The sequence below is a fragment of the Chenopodium album genome, chromosome 9, assembly GCF_948465745.1.
Source record: "Chenopodium album chromosome 9, dcCheAlbu1.1, whole genome shotgun sequence".
In the NCBI taxonomy this organism is placed as follows: Eukaryota; Viridiplantae; Streptophyta; class Magnoliopsida; order Caryophyllales; family Amaranthaceae; genus Chenopodium; species Chenopodium album.
In genome coordinates this window covers 59,841,778-59,869,000 of record NC_137842.1, presented here as the reverse complement: position 1 = coordinate 59,869,000, position 27,223 = coordinate 59,841,778, and the positions used below count along the sequence as shown (strand labels likewise).

At 34.5% G+C, this 27,223-nt stretch overlaps 1 protein-coding gene across 1 annotated transcript; it reads right to left on the bottom strand.

Moving 5' to 3' along the window:
- Positions 1–713: 713 nt before the first annotated feature.
- Positions 714–24,377, bottom strand: LOC145559997 (putative LRR receptor-like serine/threonine-protein kinase At1g05700). Its single transcript, XM_081621253.1, has 13 exons — positions 24,187–24,377; positions 4,495–5,032; positions 3,839–4,296; positions 3,607–3,745; positions 3,411–3,482; positions 3,247–3,318; positions 2,993–3,073; positions 2,725–2,883; positions 2,407–2,623; positions 2,186–2,312; positions 2,042–2,098; positions 1,744–1,933; positions 714–1,354 (listed from the first exon to the last, which is right to left on the bottom strand). The coding sequence occupies exons 1-13, from the start codon at positions 24,323–24,325 to the stop codon at positions 946–948; spliced, it is 2,658 nt and encodes an 885-aa protein (XP_081477379.1). The 5' UTR covers positions 24,326–24,377; the 3' UTR covers positions 714–945.
- Between the last annotated feature and the right edge of the window lie 2,846 nt (positions 24,378–27,223).

Below are 27,223 nucleotides of genomic sequence, written 5' to 3'. Positions count from 1 at the left end.
TTAAATTAGGGGTAATGGAGGGTTAGTATAGTTTATGCCTAATTTCATTTTATTTTTTCAATTCAATTGTCAATTTAGGCCTAATTTCATTTTTTTTTCAATTCACTTGTTAATTTATTCAATTTTTGTAATTGTGTATTCCAGATCTAATCATACTAAGTTTTAATTTTTTTTTTTTTTTTTATCCTTTTTTAAGTTTTGTTGATTTGGAGTATTAGCAATCATAATGGGCTCTGTTTTGTTTTCTTCTAAGTATAACTATTAATCTTGGAGAATTATAATCATGCGAACTTGTTTTTCTTTTTTGATTATTTGTTTGTTGAAAGAATTATGTTGCTAGCTTTTTAATGTATAATTTTTTTTTAAAAAAATTACAACTGAAAACCACTACTTGAAGTAGCGGTTTTCACTTCCCAAAACCGCTACTTCAACTAGCGGTTTCTTCCTAAACCGGCCAAAAAAAAAATCGGCTTTTTCTAATTTGCTTACGGTAATTTGGGAATAAAAGAAAAAGTAGCTGTAGTTTAGGAAAGATTCGCAAATTTTGACGATTAGTTTTAGGATTGAACCTCATTTGGGCTATGTTAGCAAACCGCAGGAGCCATTGCTGTGTAAGTAATAGCCGGGCTCAGCTCAATTGAACGATTATCATATTCTATTATTGAAATGGAAAGCTTTCAGCTTCCACTGTCGTGACATTGCCACTCGTTTAGTAATCTATCACAGAGATCTAAATAGCTATTAAGCCTGCACAACCACCAAAGAAAAAAGAAACCAGCATATGTATTTTTGTAATCTGATTCCACATCACAAAAACTATAGGTAACGAAAATAGTACTAATTGTGTTTCACACAAAGCAATGAAAGTTATGCAACAAGGCCGAAATAGGAAGACATATGTCTGGAATGCAATTAAGCAAATAACAAATTATGTGACTCTTATTGTTATCTTACTTCTGGAGCCATTTCTGTGTTCGCGGTCATTAGGCAAATTTCTGTCGAATCATCAGGAACTGTTGTATCATGTTCAGTGTTCATCACCATAGCTAAGCACTCTTTCAATTCAGTGACAATCTGACTCATTGTTGGCCTTTCCATAGCAGTTCGCTTCACACACGCCATAGCTATATCTATTACCCTCCAAACAGAATTCGTGTTCTGAACATCCTGCAACCTTTCATCCAAGATTTCCCTCATATCCCCCGTTTCAAGAACGGGAATCACCCATTGAACCAACTTTATAACTTTTTCTTCAATATTTACCATTGCCTCTTTACCTGTGATTAACTCCAATAGAACCACCCCAAAACTGTATACATCACTTTTCTCATTCAAATGCTCTGTTTCATGATACCTAAACAAAGAGAATTGTTAATATACTACTTTTCTCATCACTCTCAATTGTTAATTCCTAGCATGCTTTGGTTTCAAAATTCATTAAATTTTTCATATGCACTAGATTAGAATCAGAACACATATCCTTAATGGTATTAGCTACGTAATATGTAAATCAATAAACAAGTATGAGTTATGCATAAATGAACTGCTAATGCCATAAACGGTTGAGTTTTGTGTAATAGCAATGTAAAGGTTATACATGCATGTATAACTACTAATGGCAATAGCGTTGCACGTTGGTAATAGCCAAAAAACTGTCAAAATTCTAGGAAAATTTTATCTTGCCTAGCATTTTTTACCCAAAAACGTTGCATAATGAAGGGCTGGGTTTTAGGATGTGCTTACTGAGGATCGAGATAACCTGGTGTACCGATCACTCTTGTTGATACATGGGTTCTAGTTTCATCTGGGAAAATTTTGGACATACCAAAATCTGCAATCTTTGCCTGGAGATTTTTATCCAATAAGATATTTTCGGTTTTCACATCTCTGTGGACTACAGGGGGCCTGCAACCGTTGTGCAAGTATTCCAGTCCTACAATTAAGATTATGTTTAAACTATGTTATGATTAAACATAGCTTAATATAATCTCTAATCTCCGAACAAAAATTTAATTATACACTACAGATACTGCTTGCTGACCTTGTGCAGAATCTAATGCTATCTGGAGCCTCAATTTCCAGCTTAATGGCTTCGAAGCTGGTAGAAAGAAGTAATAAAGAGCACCATGAATATCCCTTAACACAAAATGTTATACCATGATGTTACAGATTTAGCAAGGTATACCTGAAAGATTAGATTGCAAGTTTCCACCAGCCATATACTCGTAAACTAGAGCTAAGGTTGTTTCTTCTTCACAGTATCCAATTAGAGAGACCAAGTTTTTATGACGAATATCCATTAAGAGTTCAACCTGTTGTTAAAATGAATGCGGATCAATAAGGATAAAAAAAGAAACAAGCATCCATGACCATAGATTGTCAGTTTCCAAATTTTTCTGATCAAACCTCTGTTTTGAACTGTTCAGAAGAGTCGATTGATTGGAACAACATTTTAACAGCCACTTCCGTTTCATCATTTAGGCAACCATAGTAAACTACTCCAAACCCACCCCTTCCTAGTTCTCTTTGGAAGGCATTGGTCATGCTTGTTAACTCGGAATTAGTAAACCGTGTGACTTCACCCTTCCTTTTGCCGTGGTATGGACTTGGTCTTTCATAAAGTCTGTGAATAAAGGTTCACTCATTAACTAAAGAATTCGAAGAGTTTCATGATTTAAATCACATCATCATTTAGTAATGTACTTAACATATGCGGAACTGTACCTGGCAATACGTTTCTTGTATATAAAACAAATGATGAAACCTGCAACAAGTAGAACCAGTAGAGCAGAAATTGATGCTACATGAGCTACGTGTGCTTTACTTTTTTTCTTCTTCAAAGTACAGGATTTGCTCGAACATAGAGCTGGAATGTTTTCCATACTTAACTCGGCCAAAACAACATAAACAAGTCAGAGACATATGCTTATGGGAAGAGGAATTGTCAAAGAGAGAAAGCTATAAGCTCGTGAATATCTTTTGATAATAATACCTTAAAGACAGAGTTCCTGCTGTAGATTTTTCTAGCAGTAGCTCAGGAATTGAACCAGTGAAGTTATTTTTTGAAATGATTCTGCAAACAATGATTGTCTTAATACTTTCACATACTTTTAACATATTATGTACCCCTGTCTGAATTTAGCTGTTACTTTGCTGGTCAATTACACCATCATAGTCACAATTAATTTCAGACGGTGGGAGCTGAGAGGAGAAGAAAACGAAAGATGGAATGAAAAGTAAACGGACAAAGTTTTTAACATTGGCAAGTCTGCAAGAAACTCAGGTATCATTCCAGTGAGGTTGTTGTCTGACAAATCCCTGAAATTAACGATATTACTCATAAATAAGAAGCTTGAAATGACTGAAATCATGCAGACCTCAAATCAAAACACTGTTTTCAAAAACATTACAAGTTTTGTAACGATGTAAGACCAGCAAATGATGCTGCAATATGTCCTGTAAGTCCTTTTGAACTAAGATTCCTGATCAAAAAATTGAACGGATTAACTTCATAACTCGTTAATTACCTATTGAACAGTACGAATAACTGAAAGCTACTAAAACAAGAAGTACGATCATAATTTCTCAGCTAGCTTCAAATCTTACACTGATGTTATTCTGCAGAAATTGGAACTGTTATAGTTGCAGACCACACCAGCCCATGAGTATCTCTTTGGAAAGCATGGATCTCCTTGCCAATCGTTCATCCTTTTATAGAATGACTTGATTTGGTTGAGAGCATGAACTAATACAAGTGTAACCAATTGACCTCATATCAAAAGACAAACATTCACTAATCATTCGGCAATAATGATCGATTATGTAGTAAAAAATTTACCATCTGCTGCATCAGTGGACAGTTCTGAAATTTTTATGACGTTAAACACTTCAATGGCATTCACTATTGGAGGAAGGATAGAATTCTTGGTACTTTGGATGTTAATATTAAGATAGGAGTCAGTAATTGGTTTCGAGCTGAAAATGGTTATAGTTTGTAAGTAAGGCAGTTTCACAGTGTTGGATTGTTGCACACCATTTAAAGTGATAGCAAGTTCCCTTACTTCACCTTCACGAAGTTCTGAAATCTCAGCGACATAGAGGAAGAAGTAAAATCCTGTGCTTATATCATTTTTTTGCTCGTAGAATAAATTTATAGATTGATTTACAAAGGCTGCTTTCATAACTGGTGATGGCAATAAATAGTTATCCGAGACAACTTTGGACGTGGTCTGAATGAAACTCCCGGAAGTTAGGCGTTTAGGTGTCCAAATGCGGTCAAAGACATCATCCTTGTATCTGAAACAAAGATTAGCCCCAAAATCATAGAATATAATGAAGGTTATAGACTTATAGTTATACTATATAGTTTCCTTTTTTGAGGTTATAAACTCTACTTGTACTTGTTCAAACTGACTATCATCCATTTTCAATGCAATTTATGTATTACAGTTAATAGTAAAAAAAAAAAAAAAGAAACCCATATGCTAAACTTACCTTATTTTATCCAAGTTCAATGAATAGTAATGTCGACAAACAATATCAAGCGAGCCAGATTCTCTTTTATAGATGGAGTCAGGTAGAAGCCTTAGTTCTAATCCTGATATAAAAGGTGTTCCTGAATCTGTATTCACGAGGCAGACATACAAGAAATCAGTGGATGGTGTGTGTATGATTTCTTTCCTCACTCTGTCAGATGAACTATCAAATTTCACAGTGTCCCATAAATCAACCCCAAGGAGTAGATCAAATGTTGGAGGTTCATCCAAGTAATCGTAGTTTCCATACAAAAAATAAGCTCTGATCAAATAGTTTCTGCCTTTCCCTTGAGATGGTTTCAAAGTGTAGCAGTTCTTGGTTCCTTCAGGAAAGCTTCTGAGATTTGTGTACTGCTGCTTGAAGCTGTCTGATTTGTATTCTGGAAGAATGTCCATATTTATTCCGCTGTCAATATAATGTTCATCTGGTGTGTAATACAATGTTGTAGAACTATCTGTGTAGCTTGCACTTGTCCCACAATCAATGCTTATGAATCCTGTTACCAATCAACACAAAAGTTAACATATTTGTTTGGAATATTTGCTACAAATTGTTAGTGGTTAGTTATAAACTAATGTGTAGGAATATGTTCTTCTGATGTTAGACATGATCTAATAATGATTATTGGATCATGTTCCTTACTTAGAGAGAGAGAAAGAATGATGACAAATTGACAAGTATAAATGTACGACCTTTATTTTAGCAAAAACAGGACAGCAGCAAATATGATTTTAAGCAAGATCTTTTCGTTGAGCATTTTTGTGTCATTTTCTAAATGACTGCTAAAATGATTTTTTTCACCTTATATAATTCACCTTTAGATAAAAACCTAGTAGGTAAAGCCATGCATCACCACCAATTATTTTCTAGCTCATACAAAATAGACAAAAAGAAGGAAAGATGTACAACATTATTAACAGACAAACAACATAAAGAAAATATTCATATTCTCTATTTCATCACTCCCCCTCAAGAGTGAAGAATGAGACTAAAGTCCGAGCTTGGTCATGAGTTGATTCCTTTGTTCAATATTTAGAACTCTTAGATAACATAAACTCCTTGATTTAAGTGATTTCCATTGATCAATATTTATGCTCAGAGTGGATCTGAATCACGCATCGAACGTTAAGGATAGTATAGTAACCCATGATCAAAAGAGAAGTACTCCCTCCGTGTTTTTTTAAATGTTACAGTTTGACCGACACATAGTTTTAGGCAGTTTAATTGACTTAAATAAAATAAGAGGTAAGTAGGGTAGTTAGAGTATTAAAAAATAGTTTATTGAAAAATAATGAATGTGAGAGGAAAGATAAGTAATAAAAAAGTAGTAGTGGGTTTGGGTGGGGACCATAAGAGGAGAGAGATATAATATTTTAATGTAACTTTTTTCCAAAAAAGGAAGTGTAACACTTAAAAAAACACGGCCGGAAATGGAAAGTGTAACACTTGAAAAAACACGGAGGGAGTAGTAGACATGTGCTGGTGATGACGATGAGAAGCAACAACCACGACCTACGTATAGTAAAGATATGCGCTTTTAGGCTGGAGGAGAAGGAGAAGAGTCATACATATACTTGGGCCAAGTTGCAGATCCAGAGAAGATTAATCTAAGGGATCAAACCATCATCGGGGAGAAGACACTACACTACTACGTGAAATCACATTTGAAGAAAAACAAATAAAATTGCGCAAGAAAAGATTAATTTCCACCGCTTGAAATCAATCAATTCTCAAAAGAGAAATCAGGTAGCAAGAATTAATACTCTACAAAAATTCCAAGTGATGCAACAATAAGAGGAGCCAACTTGATAGCAAAAGAGATGTGCAAAAGTTGACCTTATTCTGATATACCACCACCCAGTGGCGGATCCAGGATTGCTGTACATGTGAGTCACCATTTGAATCCACCTTTACCTACCACCACTGCCCACCCTAGAATCTCACCCATTTACCGCAAAAACCACATTAAGACACCACAAAAGCCACCCCTTAACAAAATTTACAAGAATACAAACATGAAATTCCAACAAAATTAAACCCAAAAAATCAACAAATCATATCCAAAAATAACAAAAATCAAACAATTTCATCTCGAAAATCAAACCTAAAAATTAATGAAAATCAAACCACAAATTTACCCAAATATAACACGAAAATAAATTAATCAAACCCAAAATTTGCCATAAAATCAAACCCAAAACTCAACGAAAAACAAATCAAACCCAAAAATTAACGAAAATCAAACCCACTAAAACAAACAACAAAAATCAACAAAAAAACCGAAAGGAAATCAACTTTAAAAAAAACGAAACCAAAAAAAAAAAAAACACGAAACCATACCTCAAAGTCTCAAACCTCTAATTACCTCGAATTTGGTTTAATAAGGCCGAATTCGACCATAAAAATTCTAGATCTAGATTTTTCATGGTAGAATTCAACCTTAAAAACCATTAAATTTATCAACACCACCACCTAAACATTCGGAAATTTCCGAGACAAATAACTGAATAAGGAGGAGAAGAGAAGAGGAAAGTGAAGGAGAAAAGGAAAGTGAAGGAGAAGAGAAGGAGAAGCGTGAGGAAAGAGAAATGAAAGAGGAGAGAGAAAGAAAAAAGGAGGAGGAACGGCCGTGAGAGAGGGATTTAGGGTTGTGATGTTTCCAATATTTTAGTTTCACGCGTTTTGGGCCTTTGGCCGTTTTCTCTTATTTTTAGTTTTTTTTTTTTAATTTTTTTTTTGGCACTGCTGAGTCACGTGACTCAGTGTGCACACATGTAGATCCGCCACTGCCACCACCAAAACAAAATCTATGTGATTATGTGTAGAAAAACCAATGGGGGAATGTAAGAATCATTGTTGGTCATGGGGAGGTGGAAATGGAGTGCGGCACATGGAGTAGGTTGGCATGTGTGGTTATTGTCAGTAGTGGGAGGCGGTAGTGTATGCAATTGCCACCAATGCTGGAGGCGGTTTTCGCGGTTGCTACTATTGGTGGGAGGCGCAAGGTTACATAAAGATTCTAAAAAAAAAACTTTGAGAAAAGAAAAAAAAAACTATATGTGTGTGTTTGCGAAAGCATAAAAAATTTGTGTATCCCGCCGGTGGGTTTAATTTTCTAACCCACCAGCAGGGTGAGAATTTTTGTATATGTAATCCCCCGTATTTTTTAAATACTTTATAAATGAATTTTATTTTATTTATAATATTTATTTGTTATTTTCCAGAATTTAATTTCAAAAGTTTCAAATTATTAATCTGGGTCGAAAATTATTTTAACAAATTATTTTATGCACCTTTATTCTACAATTTATGTCCAATCAAACAAGCCTAACCCATTTGTTTACTTAATTAACCCATTATTTTTATGAGACCCAATCTTCCTATTTACCCTACAATTATCTCCTATAAATACTCCATGAATCCCCAAAGATTTCCCACACAAAAAGGTTAGTCTTATTTTCTTTCCCCTTTGTTTTATTAATTTGTGTAATTATAATTATTGATTTATGGATTTTGATTTAACTGTTTGAAATTAATTAAATTAGTATCAAATTGTATTTTGATGAATTTTCAGATTTTATAAATGTCATAATTTTCAGATTTTGTAAATTTTATAACCTAGGGTTTTTAATTATTGAAAATCATGATTTTAGGGTTTTTATGAACAATTGATTTACGGCTTTTATAGTAATGATGTTTTGAAATTTTGGTGATTATAAATAATGATTAGTTTAACTTAATTCCAGATTATTTTGAACATGTAAATTCGTGTTTTAATTTTTAGATTTTCGTTCGTTAATATTAATCCCGTTTTAATCCCGGTCAGGTTCGAAACTCATCCGATTTTGATAAAAAAAAGTACAGTTTTCCATGTAGAAACAACGTTTTAAGAAAGATTCATACCTTTGGTAATGAGCACCACCCTATCGTAGCCAAATTCAGCCTTTAAATATGATTTTCGGGCAGTTTTTTATTTAAACGAAGTTTTTTTTATACTTAAAATATTATCCTTGAGTTTGATTAATAAAATTAATTATGTTTAAAATTAATTAAGCATAAATATATGTTTTTATTGAAGTTTTAAGTGTTGGAAATAGTTTCTAAGTACTACTTTTGATGTTTTATAAAGAGGGTTTAATCACCCATTAAAAAGGGAGATTATTAGGGGTTTTTAAATAATTTTAAGATTTTTTTATTAAACTTTAAACTTGCTATAATTTCACGTATAAGAGTGTATTTTAAGGTTTTTATGATGAAAATTTAAAGAACTATATATAATCCTTTAATTTTATTAACTAAAGGGAAGGTTTTAAAGTGTTGTTTGATTTGGATTTTGAAGGTTTATTTTAAAGTAAGTTAGTATTGCTGTAAATTTGATTGATTGAGTATTGATTGAGATGTTATCGTTTGGTTTAGGAGAGGAGTTTATTGAAGGTGATTTCTAGATAGTAAAGTGGCATATCAATTCGTTTACTCAAGGTACGTACAAGTTACGAAACCTTGCTTGTAGGTGCATGTTTAAGGACGGATCGAGAACTTAGTATCATGTATAGGATTGACTAGGTTAAATTGTTTGGTTATACATTGTGAATTTCAAATGATGTGTACTAGTTTATACTGCAAGTATTATTTGTGCTCTAATTATGCAAGGTACGCTTAAAGGCAAAGGTATGCAATTGGTGTAAAGATTAAATTATTACTCATTCATGATTATGCAAGCAGGATGAGTAAAGGAAGAATTTAAGTCTTATAAGACGAGGTTAAGGTTTTAGGGTGCCTTATGCACTCAAGGTGTTTATACATCGAGGTAGTTAAAGAAATAAATAATAAATCAAGAATTGCTTGTAACTAATAAATCAAGAATTGAAATTGAAAAGTTGTTTTACTTGATTGAATTGATATTGGATTGATTATATTGTTTGCATATGAGTCATCACCAAGTCTAAACCTGTAAATCACGTAAAGTGCAAGATCGATGAGCAATAAAACTCTGGATTGGTGCACTTCTGGAGTAATGACAATCAGGCACTAGTAGAAAATAAGTGATGGGAAGCCCCAAATGGCAAGCGGTTTTTAAAATCCGTTTGCCATTAACCTTTTTTTTTTAAATCCTGTAATTTCAAATGGCAAGCGGTTTTGGCTCGAACCGCTTTCCAATATATATAATGACAAACGGTTTGGGGTTGAACCGCTTGCCATTAGATATATTAGCAAGCGGTTCAACTCCAAACCGCTTGCCATTTAAAAAAAAAACCCTAAATGCGCGCAATTCACCTTCCCCTTCTTTTATTTCTCTCTCTCCTCTTTCTTTACTAAGCTCTCTCTCTCCTCTTTCATTTCCGCCGAGTTCCATCTCTCTCCTCTTTCATTTTTACTCCCATTTTTCCTCTCTCTCCTCTTCTCTTCCCTAATTCGCCCCTTTCTTCTCTATCACTTTCTTTTTTTCTTTGTTCTTTCTCATCTCCTTAAATTCGAACCAAAACCAGGTAATTTCGAGCAAAATCGAACAAAACCCCAAGTAAAATCGAGCAAATATCGAACAAGATCGAGCAAATTTGTGCATGTGTTGGTGTTCAAGTTTTTTAGGTAAAATTCGACCATGAAAACCCTAGATCTAGAGTTTTTATGGTCGAATTTGACCTTTAAAACCATAATTTCAAGCCCAAATCGGCTTTTTCTGGTCGTTGTGGTTAGATGGTATGTTTTTTAAGGTGGGTCGAATTTTTTTTTGTCCAAATCGACGTATGGTCGTTGTTTGGGTGGGGGTCTGGTCGTGGTGGGTGGGGGTTGTGGTTTGGGTTAGGGTCGTGGTGGCTGTTGTGGTTTGGGTTAGGGTCGTGGTGGCTGTTGTGGTTTGGGTTAGGGTCGTGGTGGGTGGGGGTTGTGGTTTGGTTAGGGTCGTGGTGGCTGTTGTGGTTTGGGTTAGGGTCGTGGTGGGTGGGGGTTGTGGTTTGGGTTAGGGTCGTGGTGGGTGGGGGTTGTGGTTTGGGTTTGGGTTTGGGTGGGGGTCTGGTCGTGGGTGGGGGTCTGGTCGTATTTTCTACTAGTGTTGTGGTGGCTGTTGTTTGGTGGTGGCTGTTATTGTGGGTGGTGGCTGGTGGTTGGAAATCACAAATTGTAATTTTTTTTGTTGTTGTTGGTGGTGTGGGGTGGTGGCTAGTGGTTGGTGGCTGTTGTTGTTGTGGGTGGTGGCTGGTGGTGTTTGGTGGCTGTTGTTGTGGGTGGTGGCTGGTGGTGTAAATTAAATAATATTATAAAAATTAATTAATAAAAATATTAATGTTTTTACATTTGGTTTGATTATGTATCAATTTAATTGAAAAAAACCAATTTTTTTTTTAATACCCCTTAAGGGCAGCGGTTTGGCGCCAAAACCGCTGCCCTTTCACTACAATTGGCAAGCGGTTCTGAACCAATTGCCATTTTAAAGACCAACTGGCAAGCCCGCTAAGGGCATGCGGTTCAGAACCGCTTCCCATTAGGGGGTTTGAACCGCTTGCAATTATGTATTTTCTACTAGTGAGGGGTTGGGGTACACGGGGTATTAGCCGTGTATTTTTATCGAGGCCGTCTGATCTATGAGTCTCCGATTTCAAATATTAATTTTTTAAAACTAGGAGTTAGGTGAGATCTCATACTAACTACGGTCACGGAGTCGCGCCCGTGGTCGTTGGATGTTTATTGATGTTTCCGAAAGGAGGCATGGGGTTTTTCTTTTATTGATGTTCCAAATGGAGCATGGGTTGGACAACCTTGTCTATTGCTAAATCCAATGAATAAAAATAATGATTTACCTATTAATAATTAATGGAGTCTTAGTAATGTAAACAGTTGAGTCATGTGTCGAGTCTATAAACTAATGATGTGTGATGATTGATTATTAGTAGCATGTTATGGATTTCTTATTTGTTTCGCAGCTTGTATGTACTCAGCTTTGCTGATTGCGTGCTTTTGTGTGTGTCTTTCTTTGGTCATGGCCTTCTCCTTTCAATGACCCTGTGACGATCCAATTTTTACACTTGTAATATTGGGGAGCAAATTAACCACAGGTTCTTACACACGCAACATTCGCATCAGGGTTGTGGGATTTTGAGTGGAGAGTTGGTTATTATTTGCAGTTTATTTCTTTTTATAAGTTTGAATTTTATTAAACTCTAGTTTATTTATTTACTACTTTTGTGGGGTTTTTAATAAGGGCCTTAATGGTTCCAAGTTGTATGATTTAATTTGGTTTTGGTTATCGGTTTTGAAACTTATTTATAACTGAATTAGTTTTTCCGCTGTATTTTCTGATAAAGCCTTAACGTTTGAACACGTGGCGGTAGCATGCCAGTAATTCTCTTGGATTTTGTACAGGGTATTCATAGGTTTAAAGAGAGAATTATTGGGGTGTTACAGTATATGATTCCAAGATCTCACCTAAGCTGTGATACCATGTTAGAGGACCAACTCAACCAAAAGCTTAAGATGATGGTTGAGGACCAGGAATATGTTTTATACTCTATCAGTTTAAGCTTTTGGTTGAGTTGGTCCTTTAACATGGTATCGGAGCCAGGATGACACAAAGGTCATGGGTTCGAATCTCATCCGCCCCTCCTTTAAAATGGAATTAATTCGCACCAGGTATGGGTGGACTTGTGTTGCATCCACATTTCAAGCTCAAAGGGCCTTTCATGTGAGGGGGAGTGATAGAGTATAAAACATATTCCTGGGCCTCAACCATCAGCTTAAGCTTTTGGTTGAGTTTGTCCTCTAACAAGAACCTAAGAACTTGAGTGAACATATCTGCAATTTGTTGAGATCTGTGAACATAGGAAGGAGCAATAATCCCTTCACTTGACTTGTCTCCGATGAAATGACATTTCAACATGTTTGGTCCTCTCATGATGCACAGGGTTAACTGTAATAGCTAAAGCAACTTGATTACCACCTAACACTGATGTTATTTCCAACTTTTTCATTCCCAGATCTTTCAAGAACTGCTTTAACCACATCACTTCACATATTGTCAAGGCCATTGATCTGTATTCAGCTTCTAAAGTGCTTCTTGCAACCACAGACTGTCTCTTTGATTTCCAAGAGGCTGGAGATTTCCTAAGGAGAATGTAGAACCCTGATTTTGAGCTTTTGGTGCTTTGACACCTTGTCTAGTCACTATCACAGTAGGCTTTCAATTCAATTGAGGCAAGAAGTATTCCTTGTTAAGTTGAGCCTGAAAAGTATCTAAGCACTCCTTTAGCACACTAGTAGTGAATATCAGTTGGTTTTGTGCATAACTTTATTTAGAAAATGAGCAGTTTGAGATCTTTGGCCTTGTGAGTAAGAGATAAATGAGATTTCCCACTAACTTCTGGTATGGCTCAACGTCACTTAAAGCATTCCCACCTTCAACTATCAACTTTAGATGTGGATCCATAAGAAGCTTGAGAGGCCTCACATTCACCGTATCATACTCTACTAGTATATGTTTGGCAAAACTAGCGGTAGTGGTTAGCTTTTAGCGGTCGAGTAGTGGGTAGCTCTTAGAATAGCGAGTAGCTTGTCAATTAGTAGTGGGTAGAGTTAGCTATCAATGTAGTGGTAAATATTATGAGTGTTTGGGAAAAATAGTGGTTGAAATGTTAAAATATAGTAAAAACTCGTGCATAATATTTAAAAAGTAAACAAAATTTGTCAAAAGCGATTGCGCTACGTTTCAAACGCTAATATTATTAATGCTTGACAAAAGCTACTTAAAAGCTACCTCTACTACTAACCTACCGCTACATGAATCACTATCTTACCAAACGCACTTATATTTTACTTTTAGTGTTTTGACTTGATTCAAAGGCTAACCACTGCCTAAACGATACTGCCAAACAGGATCTATGTTAGCAATGCACTTTCTTTGGGATAAAATGCCTTGTTCATCTATGTCTAATTCAATCCCAATAAAGTATCTCAATTTACCCACGTCTTTCATGAGATAGAAACTGAGATGCAAGAAACAAGTTTGCTTCAGTATTCTCCTTTATATAATTTTCGACATCAATCAAGTCATCTACATAAACTAAGATGACTATAAAACTTCTACCCTTTTTCTTCAGAAATAATGAGCAATCATACTTTGACTGGGTGAACATATTGCTCTTCAAGGCAACATTCAACCTTGCAAACCACTATCTAGGACCTTGCTTGAGCCCATACAGAGATTTCTTCAATTTGCAAACTCTGCCAATTCTCAAGTCAATTTTCTCCCCCTCTCCTTGAACTTTAATTCGGATGCCTATTCCATTAGATCCTTGTGGAAGCTTCAAGTACACATCTTCCTGCGTGCAATTCACCATGCAAAAAAGCATTTTTAACATCCATTTGATGCAAAATCCAGTCTTTAGAGCATTCACAACAATGATCATTTTTTTTTGTTTCCTCATTCGCTCTCTACCCACTTTCTATTTCCTCTAATCTTATTTTCCTCATGAGCATTTTTGGTGGTCATATTTTATCTCACCAATGATCAAAATAATTTTTCTCATCATTCTCTCTCCTAACTTTTTCAATACCCACAAACATTATTTCTCTCTCTTATACATTACCATATTTATATTTAATAATCTTTTGATTAATGAATTTCAACCTTGGCCCACTCGTACTATTCATCTAAAATTTTGCTTATAGTATGAGCATTTTATAAAATATTCATGAGCATTTTAACTTATGCTCATTGATGAGATGAGGCATTTTATGCTTTTTTCTCATTAAAATGCTCATGAGCATATTTTGCTCACTGTGGTGAGTGCTCTCAAGGGTATCAAATGCAAGCAAAGACCTTACAATGGTCATTTTTTCTACATAAGCAAATGTCTAATCATAGTCAACTTTATATATTTGCTTGTTTCCTTGAACAACAAGTCTTTATATAATTATATGTCGTATCTCTTTTTCTCTCCAGGTTTGTATCCAGTTTTGTACACCCATTTATAGCATATTGCCTTTTACCTTGTGGAAAATCAATTTTATCCCAAATAGCATTATCCTCCGGTGCTTCTAATTCCTTATTAATTGCATCTACCCCATTCCTTTCTATTCAGATAGATATTGTTTAAAGCGTTGCTCTCTGGACAAAGACAATGGTTTTTATTTTTCTGGGATAGGGCTTAACACAAATATTTGATAAGGTGCTTCCCATCACATATTCTTTGTGCCAAATTGGTGGCACATGAGCTCTAAAGCTCCTTCTTACTGGCTCTTCATCGCCAATAAGGGTGTGATCAAGTTATTAACCTCATTAGGTTGATCAACTCCTCATGATCAATTTCCTCATTAATTTTACTATATATCTTCTACTATCTTCTATTGCTCTACTATTAATGCATTTGCCAATGTTTAAAATTTCAAATGCGGATTTTACTATGAGGATAGAATATTTTGTAAATACAGATGAGTTCATAGAACTTCACATCCCTATTCACAAAAATTTTGGCTGTCCATTTCCAAGATGTTCTTATGCTTTCTAGGGGTGAGCAAAAATTCCGGGTACCTGGAATTGGAATTAGATTTGGTTAGGACCCGGTGGTTCCGGAGCCGGAATTGGACCCGGTGGTTCCAATTCCGGGTAATAAATTAAGGAACTGGTTGCAACCGGTTCCAATTCCAATTCTTGATTTTTGGGACCCGGAATCGGTTGGGTACCCGGTTAACTAACATATGCTACACTAAATAAGTTTTTTTAAAATAAAATTATGTTAAATGTATCTAGTTAGTAAGATTAAAAAATTATTTTTAATACCTAACATAAATAAAACATCTTAATGTATATATAAATATAAGTGTTAAACAAAATAAACTTAAATAAGTATCATAATTTATATTATATTTTAATAATTATTTACATAAGTGGGTACCCGGAACCAGAACCGGTCCCGGTGGTTCCAATTCCAAGTCCTAAATTTTAGGACCCGGTTGAACCAATTCCAATTCCGGTTCCGAATTTTAGGAGCCGGTTCCAACCAATTCCGGGTCTGGGTCCTAAAATTTTGACCGGTTTGCTCACCCCTAATGCTTTCTTTCAACTCTTTCATTTCATTGTGGTTTGCCCACACAGCTTATCTGATGAAAAATTCCCATCTTACAGCTTGCATCATCACACTCTAATACATTGTCAGATCTTATGGCTTTCACTTCCTTTCCATACTGATTTTTTCTATATAAACAAACTCTTCTATAGCCATTGTTATTAAAATCTCAATTTAAATCTTAGAATCTTATGATTTTACGATTCATGTATATCATACGATTCGATTTACGATTCTACCCGATTTTACATATTTTTCTTAACTAGCGAAATCCTTACAAGTAAAAAACATGTTTATATAGGTTTTTATAAATAAATATTGTCTAGTATTGATTGCTTAATGGTTAAATAACTATTATCTATCAATAATTAGGTTTCAAACTCATAATTTCAATATATTTAATTAAATTTATATTTGACGTCATGATTGTGCATGTCGATAGAATCTTACGATTCTACGATTCGATTTTACGATTCGATTCTGATAGCCCCTTCCGATTCAAAGTAGAATCCCGATTTTAATAACTTTGTCTATAGCATTGAATGCTTGATATTTCTCTTTTAGAAATTTCACCCATGTAATTTTACAGAAGTCATCTACTGTTGTTAAGAATTACTTCTGATTATACCTAGTTGCCACTTTAAGAGCTCCCCTGTATTAGCTTAAAGGCATGTTTTTGTCCTAAAGATGCTCAAAAAGTATAAGGCGGCTTTGTGAACTTTGCAACAAGATATGTATCTCGTGTTCACATACACTTGTTATCAATTCCTTTCGGCTCTTCAATTTTTCAGATTTTAGTCATGGGGATATGACCTCATAGAGATTTGGAGTGCTCAGCTTGTTCACATTTCTTACAATTAATTGTTGATGTTTCATTCAAGGCCAATTTCTCACTATACTTCTTCATTTCAGCAAGCTTCTTAGTTACACTTTTCATAAATTCCTTTATAAGATAGTACAAACCATTTCTAGCCTTGCATATTCCTCTGATCACTCCCTCTTCTTGTCCTATATCACACAATAGTGAGCATGAAAATCTACTATGCACAACTCATTTCCACCAACTTCTACACAAAGAGCAAATTATATGCTTAATAACTGTAACTTACAGAACTTCTTTGAGTTTTATCCCATATTCGTTCTAGGCTCACAGATCCTTTGTGAGTTATCCCTGATGTGTGGCCTGTAGGAAGATTGAATTTTGCCTTAGTTTGCATTTCTTAGCATTCTCTAATATCTCAAAATTGCTTGTCATATAATCAGGTGCCCCGGAATCAATGATCCTAGTTATACTTGCTGTATTTGCATAGTGACAGCTCACCATGCCTGCATATGCAAAACTCTTGATCATCTTCTTCTTCTCCACTTGCTCCAGGCCTCTAGTGTACTTTCCTACACTAGGCCACATATTCACCAAATTGCACTAGCTGACTTGCATTAAAAGGCAAGGTAGTTACTGCTAGTACGTGCTCGCGCACATATGTAGTTGTTCTATCAATCTTCCTATTTTTCCTCCTTTATTTCCACTACCACCTCCGAATCCACCTCTATTATTGTTCACTCCAGAGTATTTTTTTAGCTATTTCTGGATGTCCACTTCCGAATCCCTTCATGTATTAACACTTTTCCCTAACTTGACCACATTTTCCACAATAAGTACATGAAAATTCTCCTATCATATGTTCATTTCCCTTACCGAGCATTGCTAAGGGTTCACTTTCTTCGTCTTTTCATAGCTTTCAAGACTGTTCTCTAATTTTCATCTTGATGGAATGTATTGTATGCCGAGTCTACACTAGGTAAACACGTTTACATAAGAATATGACTCTTTTGTTGACTATAAGTGTCATTTAGTCCATTCAAAAACTAAAATAGTTTCTAATCTTTATTATGTCAATTTAGGGCAGTGAGAAATGCAGATAATAACTCTGCACTCGTAGTAGTGATAGAAGGTAGGCTAGTCATGCTCTCTAGTTCATCCGAAAAAAACTTTAGGTTTGTGTAATATCAGTTGCATATTTCCCAAACTGCTTTGTCTCATATATTTCTTTATTAAAACTGATACTTTCTGAATCAATTTGCAATTGCAAACATTTTCTCAAGTTGTGTCAAGATTCAAGGACAATTATTAATAAACATTATAGAGTTTTTGATGAAATTAGATACATTTCCCAGTATCTAGGCTATGATGATGTTGTTACAAGTATCTCATGCTTCTTGTTCTATTCGATCACTCAGAACGGATGAAGCTTAAAAAACTCTGTCCCCATGATTGCGTCATAGTCATCTCCCGGTATTTTGGGGAGAGCGCACTTGCGACCCAGAAGGTCGGGTTTCTTATTGTACCGACGCATCTTCCGGTTCTCTTTATGGGTTGGGGAAGAAAACAAATAAAACCGTGTCTTCTAATCGTCGTACTTGGACACCTTGTCCAATGTCATCTGGTACTTTGGAAGGGTGGTCAGAGTGTACCACGCCCTTCAGCCACCTGGGTTGCGACTCAAGTAATGCATGTGGGTAAACGCCTGCCAGTTGGGGTTCAAATTCTGCATCTCACAGGTGGCAACATACCCCAGAATGTTGCCCCATGAGTTTGGTGAGAGTTTCCAGGCTTCTAGGCCATAAGCCCTAAGAATAGCTCTCACCGCATGGTGAAGAGGGAAGCGGAGACCTGCCAAAAACGCCGCATCATAACATCCAAAGTAGGCGTCGGCGTTCGGCTGGTCATCCTCCCAGGCTATAGTGCCCAGAGCAGGCGGTGCCCAGATGGTATAACCTTTACCCAAGGGCCGTTTCTTTACAAAACCCTCTATGACGTTTATCATGATGTCTCTGTCCTTAGCAGAGACATGAATCATGAAAGGATCATCCTTATCCTCCCATTTTTTTCTCTCCTCAATCTCACTATCCTCAAGTGGAGGGAGGGGAGTGTCACTATCATCCTCAGAGCTTGACCCTGAGGGGGAGTCTTCATCGTCTCCTTGGTCACCGGCTGACCCAGAAGTGGACTCTTCCCCGTTTTGGTGTACAGGGTCAGCTTGATCAATTTCCATCTGGGAAACGGTTTCTTCACCGTCTCTACCCTCATGCAAAATTGTATCGCTGGGGGTTCTTGGGATGCTAGATGGGGAATACTCCCCAGAACCTTTGTTACCCTGAGACCCCTCAACCGGGGTTACCTCTCTAGACGGTACTTCCAAAGTACCGTCTCCTCGACGCCGTCTGGTAGCCGTCTGTTTGGTTTTCGGCCATCATGTCCTGCACAGACACATAGATGGTCGGTTGGAGAGTATAATATTGCTCCAAGCACCCAGAGCCGGCACTCCCAGTCCTAGACTCATCCCGGGTGACCGGCTGACTACTAACCAAGGCTGTGCCGTGTGTGTTGGTGATGAGTCCATTTATTGAAAGGGGTAGAGGCGGTACCTTAAGTTTGTCTCTGAAAGGGGGGCAAAGGGCGAGGTCCAATTGAGTTGCTGCAAAAGAAGATCCTGCTTGCTTGAGGCACAGGCGGTCGATAACCAGCTAACGCATGCGGGAGAAATGCAAGGTCTGTGTTCACACAAAGACGGTAGGTAGACTCTCTCTCTCTAGAAACTCTTTAACTTTATCTCTCTAGAATGTTTTATTAGAAACGTCCAAAACTAGAGGGGTAAAGTTAGTATTTATAAAGGGGTAAATTTGAGGGTAATTTCGTAATTTCCCCGGAATGTGAAAAGTTAAAATTTTCACAGTAAAAAAAAACCCTTTTGAATAGCCACCTATGGAAGAGTGACATGTGTCACAGATGCCACATGGCGCGCCACATCACATCTGTGAGGGGAAAATATTTTGGGTAATTTTACCCATGCCACGTGGCCCAATCAGGCCTTGACATGTGTCATATTTCAGTTGGTCCAAATTTGGCCAATCTCCTTTTGACACGTGTCTCTCCTTGAACTTGGGAAGAAAAGGCGGCCTTCATCGGCCCAAATCCCGAGATAGCCGCAATGCAGCGGAGCCCATAATAATTAGGTCAGAATGACCTAATTAGGGGCACATTTACCAAAGACCCTATAAATAGGGAGATTTCCCCCTTTTTTGAGAGATCTACATTTATTACAGTATACCCTACATACATTCTCTTACATAAGAAAATCCGCTGATCTCGGAATTCGAGAAGATCTTACCTCTTTTTCTGCACTTTCTCCCATTATTCTTCAAGTACTAACTTGACTGTCGGAGGCGGAGCTCCAACCATCTGGAGTCTCCCTTGTTTTGCAGATACAGACCGCGCGCAACCAATCTCTGAGCTGTAAATCTCCCGAGGGACAAAAACACCCAAAACACCTATAAATACTCCAAGGAATTATTGTTTTACATTTTATCATTTTTATATTCGTTGTAGTTTTTTCTAAAGCTCTAGTTTCTCATATCATCTCCATGGATGATTCTTTGATTTATGATTTCAATTGTTAGAAGTATCTTTTATTCCTTTTAATTTAATTATGTTTTCTTTTTTAGATTTATTTTTATTGTTTTTTCGTGTTTGAGTAGTTTATTTTCTGGGGTATGGAAATCCATATGTTTATATAATGAATCACGATTAATATTTGTTGGTGATTTGATTAAGCTTTGATATCTCCAACTGATGGTTTTTTTAGTTAATCTTGCAAATTGATCAATTTTTATTATAATGAGGGCGGCTAATGCGCACGGGGCGCGTATAATAACTAGCCATGTCAAGGAAGTTTTTTTTTGGGTTTAGCGTTATTTTATAACTGTAGTTATTAGTACTTTAGTAGTGTTAATGAGGGAAAATATGTAACATAATAATATTCAGGGGTATAAACGTCCACACACTATTCTTAAGATTTCAAAAGAAAAAAAAAACAATTACCATCAGTGAGGGAAAATGTGTTAATATACATTTTACGGACATAATCGTCTCAACACTATTCATAAAAGTGTGACCATACTTTTAATAGGGGTAAATATGTAAATTATAGTGTAAATATTTGTAGGGGCTTAATCATCTCACCACTATTCATAAAAGTGTGACCATACTTTTAAAAGGGTAAATATGTAAATAATGTAAATATTTTAAGGGCTTAATCATCACAACACTATTTATAAGAGTTTACTCATACTTTTAAAAAGGTAGGGATATATGTTTATATAAGTTTGAATTGAAAAATAATACTTGATTAATTGAATTGATAATGATAATCTATACTAATATATTAAAAGGCGTTTCTCCATGTAGCTCTCCCTTCCATTTGTTTTCATTACATGTCATGCACTTATAATAATAATAAAAAAAAAAATTCACCACAAGATTTGAACTCACAACCATTTAACTCTAGAACTAAGTGTCTTACCACCAAGCTATGTGATTTTTATATGATCTTTAGAACACAAAATATTAATATGTAACAAATGACAATATAAACAACAAATTTCATTACAAGAAAATTGAATCATCAATTACAACAAATAATATTGATCAGTTTCATGTAATAATGCGGGGTATCGTCCGAGCCCAAAAACTAATTTAATATACGAAGTAGTTAAAACTAAAACCATGGTGAACAACAACCTGTTTTTTTTTTTTTTCTTTTTATTTTATGTATTTTGTTACTATAATTAATTTAGACTATTGTTTTATTCAGATTTCGTACATGCATGATATAATTTCTATAAAAGCTAAGAAGTGTTTAAAAAAAAAGTCATTTTCGCATATGGATTCGACTCTACTTAACATTATTAGTTGGGTCTGCTAGGGAAATAATCGGAATAATTATGGCATTGGTGATATTGTGCACCAACAAAATCAATTACATTATACTAAAGGCGAATCTGGTATGACACTTGTCAGGTTTTGATTAAAAAAATTCCCGCCACTTTTACTTTCCTTTTTTTAACAAATATTTATGAACATTATTTTATAATATCCTATAATATTTAACTTTCAATTTGACAACTATATATAAAGTATACATGCATTCAATGAAAATATTTTGACATATAATATTTTTTTTTTAATAGAAAAAAATATTTATAATAGGTATTTTATGGAAAAGAAAATCAAGTATTTATTTCAATTAAAAATATTGATTTTTATTTTTAATTAATTATTGTTAAATTAACATTATAATTTATAAATATGCTAAGTAAAAACCGTGCATTGCACGGGACTTAAACTAGTTGTATATATATTCAAAGAACATGTAATCGCATATGCAATTTTGTTATATGTTTAATGAAATATCAGTTTTTTTTTTTTTTTTTTTTATTTTGTTCTTTGATTATTGAAAGAACCACTGATATACATGTAAAATAATACTCTCTTTACCTTCCATTAATTAATGAAAGTTATGGCACTAATTTTGGTTTGCATTCACATAGTACTCACTACTCGGGTTTGTTTTTTTGGGATGATAAGAAATATTTAATATAAGAGCAATAAATGTGAGAAAGATAATGTATCAAATATTGTTATCTAGCGGGAGCGCCATTTTGCTTTTTAATATTAATTTATCCTTAACTATGTATATTTTTAATTTTTTTGAATCAGGATCAGGAAGGTTGATGATGTATTCTTTTGAGATCTCCTCTTTTGATGATTGTTTTTCAGATCTAATGAACATTCGTAATATTAATAAAGAACATGATAATATATATATATATATATATATATATATACCTTACCACGATCCAAAGACAAAACTCAAAAAACTAACAAACGCTCCGGGGACGTTGGATAAGCTTGTTAAAAGTAGAAAGATTAAATTAAAACTAACACTAATTACACCGATCGACGCGTGATTTTGTCATGCTTTCCCAAATTAATACCATTTTAGCTAAGATTTTAAATACTTATCCAACGCCCCGGGGGCGTTTGTTAGCAAGATCCATATATAATTGGTGAAAAATATGAATGATATATATATATATATATATATATATATATATATATATATATATATATATATATATATATATATATATATATATATATATATATATATATATTGAAAACTGAAATTTTGAAAATAAAATTTAAAATTTTGAATTTTGAAATTTAAAAATGAAATCTTAAGTTATTTTTGGTGAAATAATTTCAGAGAATAAAAATTATTATGAGAAACTGTATTTTTGGAGAGAAAGCAAAACTGATTTTGGAAAATGATAAATTTTGATATGATTTTATCAGGTAATGTGAGCCATGGGTAGATCTTTTCCCGTAATTAAAGGTTTTTGTTGAGAATATCTCGCGTTCTTTTTATCTTAACTTGATGTTCCTTAAAATATGCATGTTCATTATTTACTAACATGATGTTCTTTTCGCTTTTTTAAAACTTGTTTTGTACCTGTGTTTTATGAAGAAGCGGATGTCGTTGGGTGTACCATACGCATGGTACACTCGGGTGTACAGATCAAGCATTGTCTTCATTGTAGCAGTACGTCGGATGATATGATCTATTGGATATATGATATCATTTATAAGCTGGGCTTCTTGTTTTGAGGTTTGCCTCACAAAATTTCTTGAAAGGCAAGCCTTATGACGCATAGCTTCTCTTTGAAATAATGAGGCTAAAAGTAAGAGATTGAGGGAGTAGTTAGCTAACTTCAAACTATAGGAATATGTTTTCTTAAGATATTAGTTTGTATTAGTAGAGTCACTAGGTTAGAACCCGTGCTATGCACGGTTTATATAAAATCTATTTTAAATTTGTACATTTTAAAAATAAATCACTATTATACATAAATATAAAAGAATTACGTATTTTTTGTAATTTTAAAATTTTTTATTTCCATCAAAATTATGATATAGTATCTGTGTAACTTTGTCTAATTCATATTTCAATGTAGGATGTCATTTATTAGTGTGCTATTTACAATTGTTTCAATTTCCTACGATAAATTGATAAGTTTTAGTTGTAATGTCATAGAAACTTCCAATATTTAAATTTCAAAAATGTTAAATATAATAGCTCTACAAAAAAAAAAAAATGACATCATCATTGTATCTAGGCGGGAAATTCTTTATTGAGAAAGCGACACGTGGGCATAGTAATGTCAACAACTTCTGTTTTAGTAATAGTTAATAGATAAGAGTTGGGTGTCTATAGACTCAATGTTAGGTAGACATGATCTAATGATCATGAAATCATGTTCTTACTTTCAACTTAATTTTGCACTATATATATACACTCCATATGTTATTGTGTATTTTGTTTTCAATGGATTGAATACATGTTTGGTTTCTCTTTCCCCTCTTTCATCTCTAGTAATAATTTTAACAAGATTTGAGTCGTACATTCATCCAATTGCTACAATGCATCTTTTCTTTTTTGTAGATAAAGCCACATGCCTATGATATGGCCAATATGGAAATGATGTAAACATGATTCGAATTAGATCTAGCTATCACAAACATAAACCTTTTGTTTTTAATTAAATTAGCTCACTTCTACTTAGAAGAACCTTTATGATTGGATACAATCCCGGACTGGTTGCCTTTTTGGTAATTATAGTCGTAGTTAATAACAGTATTTCAAACATTTTAGAAAAATTTTGGTTTTAATAAATGAAGGAAAAATAAATGAGTTACCAGTTGTGTCTCTTGCATTTGTAAGGAGCCTCCTTTGATGCTGGTAGTTATGAATGCCTAGTGGTTTGGTGGCGGTGACGACAGTGGTCGCGGTGGTACCAAGAAATAGAATCAAACATATAATATTGAGTTTCAGCATTGCATAAGAGTTGAGTAATAGGTAAAGAATTTGGGAATGGGTTTAAGTTTAACATTCATAAATGATAAATGATAAACTGGCGAAAGCTACACGCTGCATGTAAAGTGAAGTCATGCCTTGAGTCAATTGAGTAAACTTCCGTGGCCCGGTATGGCCCAAGACACACCCTGTGATGTTTTGTTTCAGATTGTTGTAGGCCAAACCATTTTGCAACTTGACCAACTTGAACAAAATAATTTCATTTTTGGTACGAGTATATTTGGTGGAAAAATGAACTACTCGTCCTTTTCAAACTGGAAGGGTATTCACATTATTGGTCTCAACCGGTCACCCAAATTGTTATAAATCCTTATACTCGTAATAGGTTACTAGACACGTTAGAAGCACCAATACCCACCTTAGAAGTATCAGTTTCCAGCACAAAAGATATGGTAAAAAGCCGGAACAACCAAGGTAGGAGTGTTGGAGTTTTAAGTAGATAACTCTAAGTAAGTTGTGCTTCAAAAGAATTAATTTCCCATTTGTCAAATGTTGCACTGTATAATATTTTTGATGGTTTCTAAATTAAGTTAGATTATATTCCTTGAAATATGCTCAATTAGTCAATTGTTTTCGACAACTTAATTGGGGATTTGGATGTTAACCATTTTTGGTCTAATTGGTGACCAAATTCGTCATACCTTGTTCACTCTCATTCGTGACCAGATTCATTGTACCTGGTTCACTCTCATTTGTGACCAGATTTGTTGTATATAGTTCACACTCAAATACTATATATACATCTCTTTTTGTTCTTTTAAAACACTAAAAAGTGATAATGACAAATTAGGGTGAAGAGAGAATGAATGACTTTTGTATTGCTTGATTATTATTCATCAATAGGTTGAGTATTTATACAAAATCTACGAACATAAGATAAGAAACAATATTCCTAAAAGATATACTATATATCCTAATGATATATTCTCAAAATAATATATTAACATAAATATCCTAAATATATTATTCTCTTAAATGATATATACGGAAAATATATCACACATATATTTTCCGATATCTCTAACAGATAATATATCATCTCTTAAAATTAGTTTTCATGCATTATTGAGCATTGTTCGAAGGTGTTTTCAATCTAATCGAAGAGTTGGAGTTGTATAAAATTGGAGGTCAGTTGCTATGAGTCTGTGTGTACTTGTGCGGGACAAATTCGACTTTAGGGAAATGATCTGTTGTTACACCACGACATTTTCTAAATAATCCGTTTAATTATTATAATCACACCACGACGTGGTTAAGCCTAATAATTTGAGAGACTCAAAAGAGCTGTCCTACGTCCTTAGACTCATCACTCCAAACAAAAGCTCCTTTTTTAAGAGGATTTGTCAATGCCTTGCTAATTATTGCAAAAAATTTGAACAAACTCGTTGTATCAACCAGAAAGTCCTAAGAAATTCTGTAACTCCTTGTTTGTAGAGGACACAGTACAGTTGGCCAGATAGCAATAGCAGACCCAAATACTCCACCTTTCCAGCTGCAATTGTGCATTTACTACTGAGTCTAATGTTTTCAGTGCTGAGTTTAGTCTCTAATTTATACCAATTCAATCAAACTAAACAGGAATAGGGAAGTTATCTTTAACTCTTCTTCTATTCAATATCCTGTAATCCACACACAATCTCTAGTGTTTTCTTTAAATCAAACTTTTTAAAAGTAGTTTTGCAAAAGTGAACTACTAAAGCTTTACTGATTTGAATAAAAAATTATTCATGCTACTTTGATTGAAAATTAATAATTGGCTTGGAGAGGATGCCCAGTTTCTCTTGGTTTGTTTCTCACATGGCATTTTCGTAAATAAACCAACAACTTTATTCAACTGTACAACCCACAATAATGAAAATATTGTTGATTTATTCACGAAAATACCCCGATGAGAAACAAATTTCGTTTCTCACCATGAGAAACAGGGAATTTCCCCTTGGAGAATATGTTGTCATGAGAAATTTTTATATCCATGAGAGAAGAAAAATTGAAGTTACTGAGTGCTAACAATACATCCTTATAGTAGGTGTATATGATCCAAGTAGATCAATAAACTATTCGGGTTCGAGTTCTGTAGAAGCTTGTTCTAGTTCATTTATTTGATAAATGAGCTAAGAGTGAATAAAAATTAAAGCTCGTTTAATAAATGAGCTTGACTACGAACATATATATGCTCGTTTGGATAAGTTAATTAATAACTCGTTTATGTTTGCAAACTACTCGAGGTTCATAGTTAGGACTTAATTGTTTTTCTTAATTTGAGGTTTACAAATGTCAAAAGTACAAAGCTCATTTATTAGAGAAGCTCATTAATTACTAGTAAGCTCGTTCATGAAAAGCTCATTTATCAACTCGTTTAATAAACGAGTCGTTCATGAATCGTTCGTGCACATATAGTGTATTAAATGAGCCGAGTTTGAACAGATTTTTGAGCTCGCTTTAAAGCTCAGGATTGTGCTCGGATTCGGCTAAGTTAAATGAACTTGAACATGAATTATGTAGTACTCGGCTCGATTCAGCTTGAACATGAACTATGTACTCGGCTAAGTTAAATGAACTTGACCTTGAACATGAACTATGTACACCCTTTTACATGCATCATCTATTTCTTCTTCAAAAAAAATAAAAAAAATAAAAAATAAAAAACATGTCAGGAGCTATGTCTTTTAGATGAAACATTTCACTGTAGATCCTTCGCATGCTATATAACCTATACTGGTGTTTGGTTGCTATGGGAATTTACTTCCCATAGGAATTTGTATTTTATGGGAAGTAAATATACCTACATCAAATTCCTAAGAATTGCAAAAACTTGTTTGGTTGGTATGAACGAAGTTGCAAATTATGAGAATTTTGACT

Coding starts and splice junctions, on each gene's coding strand:
- LOC145559997 (XM_081621253.1), bottom strand. CDS start 24,325: ATGCTGAAACTCAATATTATATGTTTGATTCTATTTCTTGGTACCACC. Junction 2,624..2,724: donor TACAAGAAACGTATTGCCAG/GTACAGTTCCGC, acceptor CTTTATTCACAG/ACTTTATGAAAGACCAAGTC. Junction 1,355..1,743: donor CCAGGTTATCTCGATCCTCA/GTAAGCACATCC, acceptor CTCTTTGTTTAG/GTATCATGAAACAGAGCATT.